Source organism: Lissotriton helveticus, chromosome 1_1, assembly GCF_964261635.1.
Source record: "Lissotriton helveticus chromosome 1_1, aLisHel1.1, whole genome shotgun sequence".
Taxonomy (NCBI): Eukaryota; Metazoa; Chordata; class Amphibia; order Caudata; family Salamandridae; genus Lissotriton; species Lissotriton helveticus.
In genome coordinates this window covers 854,748,872-854,764,082 of record NC_136057.1, presented here as the reverse complement: position 1 = coordinate 854,764,082, position 15,211 = coordinate 854,748,872, and the positions used below count along the sequence as shown (strand labels likewise).

At 44.1% G+C, this 15,211-nt stretch overlaps 1 protein-coding gene across 1 annotated transcript in view; it reads right to left on the bottom strand.

Annotated features, from left to right (window-relative positions):
* Positions 1-15,211, bottom strand: part of LOC144763009 (sodium-coupled monocarboxylate transporter 1-like) — a 797,300-nt gene that overhangs the window by 646,710 nt on the left and 135,379 nt on the right. The window contains exon 2 of the mRNA XM_078648324.1: positions 3,083-3,148. Within this exon, the coding sequence (XP_078504450.1) occupies positions 3,083-3,148 (66 nt within the window). The remainder of the gene's footprint in view (positions 1-3,082; positions 3,149-15,211) is intronic.

Below are 15,211 nucleotides of genomic sequence, written 5' to 3'. Positions count from 1 at the left end.
GCTACAGTTATTGGAGGTTTAGATTTGGTAGCCAGTAAGTGCTCTCTGAGATGATTGGATACTCATTTCTGGGTGAATTTTCTGGGTTGAGACAATAAAGGAGAATGAAATATGAGAGCTCTTTGACACTCTATGTACCCAAGCAATAACAATTGCATTGATGGATTTTTACTTGTCCGTGCAGAAACACTCCGAAGCATCTTTCGCCTGGAGCATATGAATATAATTGTTTGATAGAGTAATTGAAAACTACATTTTTCCTTTGAAAGACTGCAAAAGATGTGAAGATTGATAAATGTTAACCCAATTAACCTTTCTCTTTTTAGTTTTAAGTCATTAAAGCCTGAGACTTTTTCCCTCCAATGCTGCGCCTTTCTTTTATATTTGGGGCAGTGTGGGCTTAAACCTTTAAAATGTTTTTCCACAAGATATCTAGGCCAAAGTTGCTTCTTTTTCCCCACATGTTGGGGAATCTGAAGGTACTCAGACTTTGTGAATCCCATTGGAGGGCACTGTGAAAACAGCAAAAACGTAGCAAAATATGAGTTTACTATACTACTATTAAAAAGGAAGAACTTTGAGGCTTTGAGGCGGGTAAACTCGGGAACCACAGTGCCAATCCACACACCCAATACATCGTTGGAATCCACAGGGTGTGCAGATGGACATAGGCTATATAAATTTAAAAAAGACATTATATTTAAAAAATTTACATTTAAAAAAAGTAGTCCCATTGAAGTAGTGCCGGCCGCGACCTGCGTGCTGACGTCGTCCAGGAGCGCGAGGAGGAGCGGCGTCCAGGAACGCGAGGAGGAGCGGCGGACATGGCACGGGGAGGAGCACTGATGAGCGGCACACAGGCGGTGAGCAGCAGCGGAGCGGCGGAGCGGCGAGGAGCACTGAACTGAGGAGCGGCGGCTGAGGTAAGGCTCCGGGAGACAATGTCTGGGCAGGCGGGGGTCGGGGCAAGCGGGGGACGGGGAGTTACAACAAAAAGGCTCCGGGGGACAATGTCGGGGCAGGCGGGGGTCGGGACAGGCGGGTGACCCTCTGGCATAATTGTGCTCAAGCTCCCGACTCCCGCCGGCCGCTCCATACTCTGTGAACTCCTACTCTTATCCCTGCAACCTCTGCTCATCCTAGCCTCCCTGCAAACAGAGCACCAGAGCCCCACTTACCCAGAAACCTCCCCAGTGCCTCAGGCGCTGCTGCTGGCCACCACTGCAACACTGGGCCTCTGGCATAATTGTGTGAGGTAAGCCTCTGGAGGACAATGTCAGGGCAGGCGGGGGTCGGGGCAGCCGGGGGACGGGGAGGACGGGGGCCCAGGCTGCTGGCCAATGTCGGGGCAGGCGGGGGTCGGGGAAACCTGATTGCTCCCGGACAAGTTCGGGACGGGCTGCTAGTCCTTCAATAATGGGGGAAATTGTTGTTAAAAAAATGTATGTTTTGTTCTAAAAAGGGTGCTGGTAAAAGCTTTGCTGTGCTAAGAACTCCCTCTCATAGCTCTCAGGAACAGAGTTGTAATTTTTTTCACCAGTTTTCTAAGTACTAATCAATACTAAGGGTATAGTTACAAGAAATTGACGTAAAGCAATGCCTCAAGCAAGCTTGCTGCGCTCTGCCAATAGGGAAAGTGCTGGGTGCGTCGCAATTACAGCAATACAACGCATCCCTGTCCTTTCCTTTTCACCATGCTCCGATTCGTAGTTCTGCTATTCTGTTTTCCCACACTTTGCCCAATAAAACCTACTGCACATGTGTAAGGTGGCCTTCTGCAGGGGACAGAGAGTAGTCGAAAACACACCATGGCGGCAACACCGGGATTTTTTATTTTTTTTTGTATTTTAAATGCAGTGGCTCTTGGGATGGAAATGCTGCATTATTTAGGACTAGGGTTGGCTGGCACCCATGGTAACATACCAACCATAGATCTTCCTGAAAACTAGACAAGGGGGGAGCGGGGGGGGGAGTCCACCTTGGTGTCAACAGCTGTGGCTTTCACAGACATTAGCAAAAATTACAGATTTTCCTAATTTTTTTGAAGAAAAGTTTCGGAATCTGAATGAATCCACAACTTTTAATGTTCTAGGAAGTTCTTTCAGAGTTTCATCAGACCCGTGGATGTCATTCATCTTTTTTTAAATATAATATGTCAACCACAATCCACATTTCCAGCCCACACCTTACGTTTATAACAATGAATAGCATAGTGATTTTTTAGAACTTAACAACGAGCAGCAGATCACACTGAGGGTGAGGGAGGGGGCGGGGGGCCTTACAAAGAATTAATCATGCAGCACACCAGCTCACAAAGGGAGATCTCTCTATTAAATTCATCATTTATACCTGATTGAAATATTACTGATAGGCCGAAGGCTCTGTGCTCGCGCTTAGTGCTGTGGAATTCGTCATTATTTGCGCCAAACAGATGTTTCTCAGACCCTTCATCCTTTCGTATAGTACTATCTTAAATGCCCATTCGGCATCTGGTGCAATCATGCCCATTTAGCGCCAAAAGGCTGGTGTGAGCAACTACTCCCTACAGGAATATAATTCTATTCGATAACCCCCTCTGTGCGTGACTGACTGCCCTATGAACGCTCCCAGGCAGGTCTGTGATACCCTTCAACTGTCCCACTCGGGTGTGTCTAATTACCCCGTCGTTATGACTCTCCCTCCCCAGCCCCCAGTCTGCTCGCATCTCACACCATAACCACAGCCCACTGTTCGCACAGGAATTTCCGCCACACAGACCTGAAACCTTCATTTTCGAGGGGAAGCCCTACATACAAAGGAATCACTCATGTGATTGAGAGAAATATGTCTGATGCCAAGAAAAGTGATCTGCAAGGTGAATGGACAAGACCTTTACAAAGTACGTCCAGACTATTTAAACTGTTGTAACTGTATTGAGACAAACACCCATGTACCTCTGTGTATGCATTTGTTCGTTCACGGTCAGTCTTCAGTCCAATGCCCCACAGTTGTCTTCATTGATTTCGGTTGTTGCTAATTCTATCCAAGATTAACAAACTGTACACTTTGAATGACTATGAAATAAACCAACAAAAGCACTTACCGTGACTAGGAGAAAAAGCACTGTTGCAACACGCCGTACAAATTTATTGAATCTGTGTTCCAAATACTGAAAGAAAAAACAAGCCTCTTTAATGCATTGCATGCAAAGCCAGCACTGCACTTTATTGTTTTTCAGAATAGCACGGAATCAATGGAGTACTCAATAATGAGTTTAACATTTAGGCCCAGATTTACTGGCACGCTGCCTCGGATTTGTTGTGAAATTTAATTTTAAATGCAAATCAAGATTGTCGATAGAGTATTGGCAAAAGTAATGCAAGCTAGCATTATGCGCTACTTTGTGCATGTATTTTGTAGCAAGCCCATATTTACAAAGACTTCTAAACATCATTTTGCGTCAAAATTAAGTTTCTACCTGAGGCTAGCATAACAGGAAGAAATATACATTTCTCCTCGTCACCTCCTATTTGTATGTGTGCTGAATTCTGCAGCGCACATACAAAGAGAAATATGCCTCAAAACTTTTTGTACAGGTAGGTTCTCCTTCCTGCACAAAAACTATCCTGCCTTTAATGCAGGGACCCTTGTGCCATGGCCAGGGCCGGCTTTAACACTAGTGGTGCCCTGTGCGACAATGTTTGTTGGCGCCCCCCACCTCCAATGACCACATCTGCCATTGATTCACCCTTTAACAGTGCCCCTCAAGTCTCCATGACCACTGTCTCTCAGATTCATTTAGTTTTATAGCACCACTCATACCAGGGTAAGGTATCAGAGCACTTTATGTCACACACACATTGCACAGAGACAATCATTTGTGTAAATCAGTGTATAGGAAATGGTACATCAGACAGGACTACATGTATTTGATACTGGAAGGCAATATAGTTTAAGAGTCCTTATTCTGGAAAAGCACACACTCAGAATTTAAAACATAACATCATTTTAAGGTGTTCTCTTAAACAATAATAATTGTTTTCTACCCAAATAAACCCTTTGGCAAGGTTAGGATAATGATAGACTGGGCAAAAAAACATATATCGCTAACATATACATTGAAGTTTCCATGCAGCTCTTTGATGACAGTTAATAGCTCAATGTTCTATATTAGGATTTTGACTTATAAACAAGTAACAAAAGGAGCTCTCCTACAGAAGCTGTTACCCACTGACCTATTTCCATTATATGCACTTTGTTATCTGCATGGTACACGTTCTTAGCAGCAGGCATTTTAACCCTCTGCACTACCTTAAGATGAGTCAAAACTTTCACTAGACAAACCCCAGGTCTTTTTTCCAGGAAGATGATTAATCACGGGCGTTATCCTGACATTTTAATTGATGCCTGATAATTACTGAAGGCCAGAAACACTGCAGCAGGTGCTTTTAAAAGGAGAATATGCTTGGACAAATTATGCCCCACCCCAAGTCAGCACCTGGTGTTGTGGCACCGATCGCACCGCCCTAGAGCCGGCCCTGGCCAAGGCACCATGGTGCCTGAATTAGTGCTAGGCAGCCCAATGTGCACCAGTGCAAGGAGGGAGCTGAACTGCGGCATATTTTGGTAAATATGGAGCAGTTCTGGTCTCTCTTTTGTGCAATAAAGCACAGCAACCTCCCTAGGTTAACTGAATTGCATGAAATCTAAGTAAATCAGGGACTTCGTCTCCAGCCGCGGCCAGTCCATTGGGGCTGAGGGGCCATGCCCCCTCACCTTTTGCTTTCAGGAAGAGTGTCTGAGAGGCTGGGCAAATATTGGCCTGACATATACTGTTCATTTTCAGGTCAGGCAGCCAGGAGCTAGAAATGTGCTAAATGCACAGGCTCCTGGCTGCCTGAGCTGAACTTTGCTGGGCTGAAATTGTCACAACTCCTGTGGGTGTGACCTCCTCAGCTCAGTAATGGTCCTTGAGGCCCTCCCCTCAATGTCAAGGGGTAGAGTTACTCATTCTCTCACGCCAGGGAGCTTCAGTTTTAAGCCCTGAAGTGCCCTGGGTTGCGTGTCATTAAATTATTAAACAGGTATAGTATAGTGAGAAATAAAAGATGAGAACGTGTCGTCTGTACAGGAATTAGAAAGAAGTAGTACTTGTTAGTTATGTTTTGGGAAGTGTTTATCAATGTCGTTTTTGTAACCTATATGACAGCATTGCATATGCTTAGATGGTGAGATACAGTTTTTGTGCTTGCACATAGCTACATAAACGGTGGGACTTTTGAGTTTACTTAAAGATGCAGAGAGGTATATATTTTGTGAAAGATGGTTTGAAGGTTTACAACTATTAGGAAATCGCATATAGGTTTACATGGTGATCTGTGTTTTGGTAAGGCTGATCAAAATTTCATGTATATGGTAGGGACAGTGCTATTCTTTAAACATGGTTTGTTTAAAATTGAGAAGGATTAATAGTGCAGAATGAGTAGAGAGTTCTTGTGCTAGCTTCATTTCCAGTGTAACTTTTGTTTTAGATATGCTGAATATATGTTTTAGAAGCAGAAGAAATATATGAGAAACAATGTAGGTATACAGTTTGCCAAATGTTATGTGCTTTGAAAAATGACAATATGTTGTTTTTCATTCTAGAAACTTACTGATGCATGTGCAAGCACAGTAACAAAGCAATGTATGTTTTAGAAGGCCATGTCTGCAATTATATATCAAGTGTGATACCTAGATTTCACTCCCACCTAGCTCAGAAGAAAAACATGTATATAGTAGGACAGGTAGTTTGATATTGACATAAGGAGATAACCAGTGAATCAGAGATACAGTGACACATGTTATGTATCTAACAGCAATGAAGGTACTTTCTCAGTCAGTCAGGCAGTATTCAGGCACTCATGGAAGCACCCTGCCACTATGCAGGCAGTCATCAAATCAGTGATTCAGTATCCATGGAGTTATTCAATTATCCAGAAACTATGCATGTACTCTTGCAATCAGGCAGGCAGAAAGTATGTAGTCATTGAAGTATGCAGGCACTGCATATACATTCATCTGCTCATCTAGGGTCTATCTATTGAGTTATGTAATTAACAAGGCTGTAAATATGCAATAATTATAACATTTGTACAGAACATATGCAGCCATCTAAACACCCACTTAAAACCCATGTGGTCATTGAAATACTGAGGCGCACGTGCACTGATGAAACACTCTGGCTCTACTCATGCACTCATGTAACCCATCCAGTACCTTTGCAGACTTAATTACTGAGCCAATAGTTTTGCACTAATACAATCACCCCAGCAGTATACTTACTTTCATCCAATCTCTCAAGCTTTAACAATAGAATCATGCAGTCACTCAGACACTAGTCATGCACTCATCTAATTAGGTGGGCACTACTGATGCACTTTTCCATTCTCTGGGCACTACCCATCTAGTTATGAAAACATCCATGCACTAGCTGTTCAGTCAAACAAAAAGACATGGGCAGTATCCAGTCACTGAAACACTATTCATACACTCATCCAATAGGCTACGCATGGGCTTAAACAATCATATATGCACTATCCATGCATTGCGTAAGCGAGAATGTGTCCAGCTCCTCCTATCCTGACAGATATGGCCCATTGATTTACATCTAAAGCTCCCGTTGTGTGTGGCTGTCTAGAAGGAATACACAAAATCCAACTGTCAGCTACACCCAGACTTGATCAGAGACAGGCTACAGGCATGAATGAGCAAGAAAATGTCAGCTTTTTTCAAAGTGGTATTTTCAGAATTCCAATTTCAAATTCGACTTCACCATACATTTGGATTTTAAATTTGGGATTCCAGAGACTCCAAACTTGAAGGGTTTATCTCTTCCCATTTGGATCTTGCACTTAAACAAATGAAATAAGGTAATTCCCATGTTATCCTATGTGAGAGATAGGCCTTGCGGTGGTGATAACAAATGTGAGAATTTTTCACTACGAGGACAAGTAAAACTTAAAAGTACTTGTCCTGCCTGTTAAAAACATTGCACCTCGCCCTCTGGGTTGTCCGGGCCTACCTGAGGGGTGACTTATATTTATTACCATCTTCGCCCCTCTTTCCTTGGGGCTGCTGTGAAGTTCGGCTGGGCTGAGGGAGGCTTTGGAGTCCTGGTGACTGCGCCAGCTAGCACTTCCTGCCACCAAGCGCTACAGCAAAAATCGATGGACTTCAAGTCCCAGTGTCCTTTGCCCTCTACTTCAGGTGCCGGTGGTCAGGGGGTGGTGTGGCCATTACACTTATAGCGCTGCCTCCCCCACCGTGGTGCGGGTTCCTTGGCTGCTGCTGTTTTACTGTCTTCGCCCCTCTATCCTTTGGGCTGTTGTGAAGATCGGCTGGGCTGGGAGAGGCTCTGGAGTCCTGGTGACTGCACCAGCTTGCGCTTCCTGCCACCAAGCGCTACAGCAAAAATCGACGGACTTCAAGTCCCAGTGTCCTTTGCCCTCAACTTCAGGTGCCGGTGGTCAGGGGGAGGTGTGGACTTTGTGCTTATAGCGTTGCCTCCCCCTCCGCAGCGCGGGACGTGTGTGGGCGAAGCCCGGGCCAAGGGCAGGCCCGTCTTAGCCCGTCATTGCCAGGAAGAGGCAGGGCAGGGCCACTGCTCTTGATTTTGTCACAGGAGACTCACCGACTATGTAAACTTGGGTAATATTATTTCCAACATTTGTGCAGACATTGTGTGTACAGAGGTATCCAACATTACTACCTAGGAACTTTTGTCCAACAACCAAGTAGAGGACTGTCTCCATCTATATGTAAATTGGGAAGTGGTAAGACTAGCACGATCTTTGTTAGCTGTATGCTGTAAGTGGGTGGTTAATAAGGTGTTTAGTCTCCTTCCCATAAATCTAAATAGCGGAAATCTATGTTGTGGATGGAACGTAGGAGCAGCAGAGCACGAGTGGGTAGTAAATTGGGGAAAAAAAGTAGGCACTGGCAGTAGTAAATGTGCCAATACCCCAACGCTACCACCTACATCAATAGATAAAATGTGGCAGAGGGCAATTGGGGCGGTGGACACCGAAATTGCACGCACGGAGAGGCGGCTGTCTCTTACCCTGGATATGCCACCGTGTCACCTGACCCGGCTCCGTCATCTGCCATGCCCGAAACGATTTTAGCTGAGTCAACTGAGCTATCTCTACGGGAAGTTCCCACTAAAAAAGATCCCCGCAAGGCTAAAATCACAGCGCATAACATCAAACCGGACAAACGTAAATCATCAGTTGAGGCGGGCTCTAAAAATAAGAAAGTATGTGAAGGTACATTAGACGGAAAAGAGGGGGGTGACGTGCATGAATTAAATCTGGTCAATTCGCAAGATGGTAGAGCTAACACAACTTACCCCTCTTGGGTATTGAATCTGCTGGCAGACTTGCACACCAAAGTGCGAGCCACTATCAGGGAAGAACTAGCTCCCTTATCTAGCAGGTTAAAAAAAGCTGGAGAAAGCACTAGTCGCAAGCGACCTAGGGACATCGGTACACCAAGTTGGCCCCACTAGCACTTCAGTAGAAAGAAGGGATAAAGGTTGCCAGGTGGATTTTCCAAACATAGCCCACCCGAGGGGGGAGGGGAGACGTCTTTCTGTGGGTCCTGCTAATATTTCAAGAGCAGGAGATCATAGTACCCAAAGGGAGAGTGAAAATGTGCCGCATGACCCTAAGTCTGGTGCCGGGATGTCAGCCCCTAAGGACAGGCAGTGTGTCAACCCTATTTTTCATGCCCCGGACGCAGCAATTGTAAGGGGGAGGCAACCTGCAGAAGCCCATCTTGTAGAGGGGAACATGAGTGCAAATAGCAATCTGCCTAATATTAACTTACACCCGGCCTGTGCACCTTATGTAGCCAGCAAAACACACAAGGTGATGGACGGAATGTTGCACATTGGCAAAACATTCCCCCCCAGGCACAGATATGGGTTTAATCCATTGTTATTTTGCTCACCACACCACCCCAGTTCAGACATTGCCATAAGCAAATCAGTCTTGACCCTTTGCCTCATGGGAACAGTCCAGCCCGAACTACCAAGCCATGTCTTCCCTGGACTGGAATCAAGTATCCCAGGACTGGTTCTGGCTATCAGCCATCATCAGCCAGGATAGCTTGATTTCAGTGGGGTAGTGAGCACGCGACCCACGTCTGGGCATACCCTTCACACATAGGGCAAACAGCAAAACACACAAGTTGATAGACGGAATGTTGCACATTGGCAAAACATTCACCCCCAGTCTCCGATCTGGGTTTAATCCATCGTTATTTTGCTCACCACGCCACCCCAGTTCAGACATGCCCATATGCAAATCAGTCTTGACCCTGTGCCACATGGGAACAGTCCAGCCCGAACTGCCAATTATGTAGCCATTCTGACTGGAGCCCCTCTAATCGCACCCAATACAAATGAAACCCAACTTGAGCTCAGAAATAAATGCCTATTTTGGTTGGTGAGGTATAAGCACTTTGAATATGGTTAAGCTGAGGAGATTTTAATGGTTTGAAGAGTAGGGTGGCTAGGACCTAGCCCAAAAACGGACAAAGGGGAGTGTATAATTATCAATTTTAAAAATCCATTTACTGTTGGAAATCTTGTAAATACCACCACGCAGTGGCATAGTGTTTTAATGGGAATTACCCAGAGACCTTGAAACTATTTTTATCCCCAACACCAAATGACTAGCAGAGAGGGTGCTATCCCACCTATATCTGGTTTGGCTCACCCAAGTGAAGGCAATAGGGGAGCTTCCTTTAGGTTCTCCTTTTTCAACTTCTCGGTAAGCAATAGATATGAAAGTCTCAAAGGGGTGGATTGACTGGGGGTGGTCCATCTATAGAAGATATGCCACCAATGTGGTGGCTGGACCTAAAGGGAGAAATGGTTTATGGTGGGAGGCAACAACCTAGGGACATGAATACAGATACCGCCTTGTACCAAAGACCTTGCAGCGAGAGGATGCAGGGGAGAAGGGCCCCCGATGCTACACCTAAAACCCCATTGGCAAGCAAAAATAGGGTGAATAGATCAGAATATGTTTCTGCCAACATGCAAGGAGCCACCCTGGGCGAACTGTCCCCTCCTCATTCTATGTACCTGAGGCCATAAGAGAGACTAAACCACAGGAGAGCGGGTTGCAGATATTGTCCTAGAACTTGGCTGGCCACAATAACGAACTCTACTGTCCAGACTGGGGGCATTTAATAGATAAACAGGATATCTACATATTTCATTTTTTTTTTTTTCTTAAAAGTTTTTATTTTCCAATGTTAGAAACCAATAAATGTTACAGCACACTTATAGATTACAAGAACAGGATCATTACAGCACTAATAACATCGTTTGCAGATAAATTGTAACTATATTTTTATACATAGCTTATTAAGGAAATACTAGAAAAAACAGAGAAAGCAAATTTCATACTTTTCACCCCATGTCCACTAGTAACTAACCGTTAGCCACAGACATCCCTTCCTGATTTTTCATTTTGTTTTTCCAGTTTGCCACTGGCTGCCAAATCCTCTTTCCCAGAGATCTGCCTTTTTTACCCTTTCTATCGTAAATTGCTTTTTCTAAATTATAGGTCGACAATAACCGGGCAATCCACATCTGATAGGTAGGTGGGACCCTGTCGAGCCATGATATTGCTATGCAAATTCGAAAGACTGCGGCCAACATAAATATAAACTCAAAAGGCGCCTCCTCAGTTCCTTCCGAGACCCCTAGCAATAATAAGTCATCTGTAAGCTTAATTTTAAGACCCAGCGATACATCAGAAAATTTCTCAATCTCTTTTTTGAGGGAAAACAATTGTGGGCATTGCGAAAACATATGTATCATGTCAGCATTGTCTGAGTCACACCGTGGGCATGTTACTCCTGTATTGCCCCCCCACTGTGCAATTCTAGCTGGGGTATGATATAGCGAATATATAGTTTTATAGTGCTGTGACTGTAAAGTAGCAGAACATAAAACCGTTCGGCCCAGGTCAAGGGATAGCTGAAAACCTTCTGCCTGTACCCCCAGTTTATCCGCCCACTTCCTAGCATATTTCTCCCTGTCATCAGCTTTATATGTACACAATTCGGCGTATAAAAAACGAATCGTACAATGGGAGCTGCCCTCTATATAGTCCATTATGCGGCAATTCCCAAGGCGCAACGTTCCTCCCTGTTTATTTGCCAAATAACTTCTAATCTGTAAATATTTTAAAAAACTTTTATTTGTTACTTTAAACATGCTTTGGATTTCTCGAAACTGTAGGATTTCCCCCTGTTGGTTCATAAGATTCCCTATCTTCTTAATCCCTTTGTTATGCCAGTCCCTCATCACCCTGTCCCTGAATATGTCACCAGGGAGAGATCTGTTAGTAAAAATTCGTGTATACCTATTGAGTCTCCCTAGTCCCATCTTCTTTTGTAGCACCTTCCAGATACTATAGGCAGCTTTTAGAGTCTTAAACCTAGTATGCTTGAAGTAACTATAGTCAATTGTGTTTAAAAATCCGTCTTCAGCCCCTTCACCCAGCAGTGCAGTATAGACATTAATGTGTCCGTGAGTGTCTTCCTCTCCTAACTCTGTGCCGCCACCCCCTATTAGTCCCTGGAAATATTGCATCGCTGTGGCCCAATAGTAAACACGAAAATCAGGTGCCCCCCACCCCCCCTTTTCTCTTGGTAGTGTTAAATGACGATATGCTCTCCTGGTTTTACCTTGTGCCCAAATTAATTTGTTTAAAATTGCCTCTATTTTATTAAACCAAGAGTGATCAAAGAAAAGAGGGATTGCTCTAAATAAGTACAAAAATGTTGGAAAAGTAGTCATTTTAATCATGTTTATGCGGCCCATCAATGTCAAATGAAGCTTATGTATCCTTTCTGTATTTTCCTTTACTTTATTTACTAATGGTTTCATATTTATCTCTACTAAATTATCTAAATCTGAAGTAATTTTTATACCTAAGTATGTGGCTACTTTAACAACTCTGTTGTCTTGATATATCATATAGGAGTTTTGTACTATTTGTGTTTTATCGCTATTAATTCTATATCCCGAGATTAGTCCAAAGCCTGTTGCTTCGCTCTCTATCTCAGGGAGAGCTATATCTGGATTGTTAGTAATTATAGCCACGTCATCCACATAAGCAAACACTTTGTAGCTAATATTGTATACTCTAATTGGGGAGATTCTACAGTTATTTTCGAGTCTACGCAGAATAGGATCAATGTACAGGGCGAATAACAGCGGAGATGCAGGGCACCCCTGCCTTGTGCCACGTTTAATTTGTACTGGGTCAGTATATCCTCTGTTGATCTTTATTCTAGCATTTGGTTCTGTGTACAATGCCTGGATTGCCTTAATGTATCCATTCCCCAGCCCAAACCATTCCATTACTTCCCATAAGTATTTCCAAGAGACCCTGTCAAAGGCCTTCTCGGCATCCAGTAATACGGCCGCGACAGGGTCCCCTGCAACTCCCATGGCATCTAAGATAGTAATCATCTGCCTTGTGTGCTGCGTGGTCCCCTTACCTGGGATAAACCCGTGCTGGGATGTGCTCACCAAATGCTCTATAATCTTACTTAGTCTTTGAGCAAGTGTTTTGGAATAAATGTTGGCGTCTGCGTTCATAAGTGTTATTGGGCGGTATGACCCAGGTTCTAAAGGGGGGTTGCTTTTCTTTAATATAACAATTATATCAGCCCCTCCCCATGAAGGTGGAATTGATTTACCAGCCTGTGCCTGCAAAAGGGTTTCAAACATGTCCGCCCCCAATGCATCCCAGAAGATTTTGTAGAATTCAGCTGGGATTTGAACTGGGCCTGTGGCTTTTCCAACTGGGAGGGTATTTACAGCTCCCTGTACTTCTTGTGCTGTAAAGCTGAGCTCTAGTTTTTCCTTCTCCTCAACTTGTAACCCTACGCATTGTATGTCTTCCAAATATCCCGAAATCTCTTGATCTGTGCTATTAAGTGTCTGCTCATAAAGTTTGGTGTAGAATTTTCTAAAAACCTCCTGTACTTCTGTTAAGTTATTTACAACCACACCTGCCTCGTTCTTTATCTCCTTTATTTGCCCTGCAGCCAAGTTCTGTCTAGCGCGAATTGCAAGAAGATGTCCAATTCTTTCATTATACTCGTAGTTTTTCTCCCTTTTAGCCAGATAATTAGCTGCCGTTCTCCTCACTATACTTTCGGATGTGTCTGCTTTGTACAGCTCTATTTTTAATAGTATATCTTCCAGAGGTTCTTGGTTAGAGATGGCTGAAATTAGGCGTTCTTCCAAATCCGTTAAATTCCTTAATATTTTAGCCAATTCCTCTTTCTCATTTTTAGACCTTTGTAGTGTATAGCATAGGGTTTCCCCCCTGACGCCCGCCTTAAAGGCGTCCCATACCATACCGGCCGAAGTTGAACCTCTGTTAACCTCCCAGAATTGGCTAATCCATATTCTCTTTCTATTCAGATAGTTTTCATCCTTTAAGAGCCCTCTTTCGAAAGTCCAATTGTAGGTCTTCCTCCCCCCTCCGACAACCAACGGGAGAGTTAACACAAGAGGGTTATGGTCTGATAATAACCTCGGGAGTCTCTCTAATTGACTATTGCCTAACAAAGAATTGGAAATCCAGAAATAATCCAATCTGGCCACCACTTTATGTGGAGCCGAATAGTATGTGCTCCCCGTCCCTTGTGGGTGTTTACAAGACCAGACATCAGATAATGCATTATGATGAGCAAGATTACAAACTGCTTTACAAACTTTCTTTTTCCTCCCCCCATAACCCCCTCCTCCCGACAAACCCAGACCCATTAATCCATTAACATTAAAATCCCCACAACAAATAATCGGTTCAGGCCATAAAGATAATTCATGATCTAGGAGTTCAAAAACCTCCGGGTCATCCTCATTCGAGCCATATATTGAAACAATAGTACAAAATCCTGCCTTTGATTCACCCTCAATCAAAACCATGTATTATATGTATCTGCATATTTCAGGAGACTTGGACAAGGTAAATTGTCCACCGGGTTGGCTTTGCGTCCTTTAATATCTTGGCAACTGTGGGGGGGAGAGGAAGACCATTTGGTGGACTAGCTATATGGGTAGACACACACCTAGGCTGTAGAGATGAGCAGTTATCCTTGCCCTCAAATGACATCCAATGTGTTTGGTTGGTGTTCCCTACCAAGATAAAAATAGCCATCATTAATGTTTACTCTAGACCTGGAAATAGTAGGCACAAATCTGCCACCTTGGACCATCTAGCGCACTTTATACCCACCTTAGATCCAACAACGTGGCTGATAGTGGGGGGTGATTTTAATCATGCAGTGCCTTCAGAGGAAGACCTACTTTGATTGATTTCTGATACTTTGATCACTGCTATAAATGTGTGGTCACCTCTGGCCCAACAACATTATTCACTCACCCTGGCCTACTCACTTAGGACATGTAATGGAAGGACCAAATCGGACCAGTCAGGCTAGTCTACCTTTGACCGGCCGGGGCAGGCCCCCTTATTGGATCATATTATGGTGGAAACTAGACTCTGGGGTGAAGTTCTTGACTTTTATGTTGAGCCTAGTTGACAGTGACAACAACGCATTGATAGTGATCTTAAATGCTAGAGAGCTTAGTATGAACAAGCCACTACTCCCTTCCACTAATGAGCCTAGTGCTCCAAGGCTGACTAACAATAGAAGGACGGTAAAATGGCCTTATTTTAAACACTTGCCTACAAAATTGGCAAAAGTTTACGAAATCGTTACACCATTGATCTCTAGTATGTGGGGGTAGTACAGGGTCCACTAACACAGGAACGAGATCTAGCAGGCAAAATACACATGGAGCTTGTCACTAAATTGTCTGACATATTCCATCCGTTATCCAAGTGGAGAGAGCGGAAGCGCCCTACCTGCCCATGGTATGATGATAAATGCTGTGGGGCCAAACCTGATTTGTTGGCGGCGCTGAAGGACAACGATAGGACGCTAATCATTCTTGCCAGGGCAAGGTATAAAGAGACCTCCCTTCAGGAAAGGAAAAACTGGGAAGAAGAGAGGTGGGAGGCCCTAAGGCTGGCTCTGAGTGATAAGGACCTAAAAACCTTTTGGGCTATAGTGAGCACAGGGGACAGGGAAGGGAGTGCAGCCTTAGAGCCCAACATTGCTCCCGAGGCATGGGAGTCTCACTACG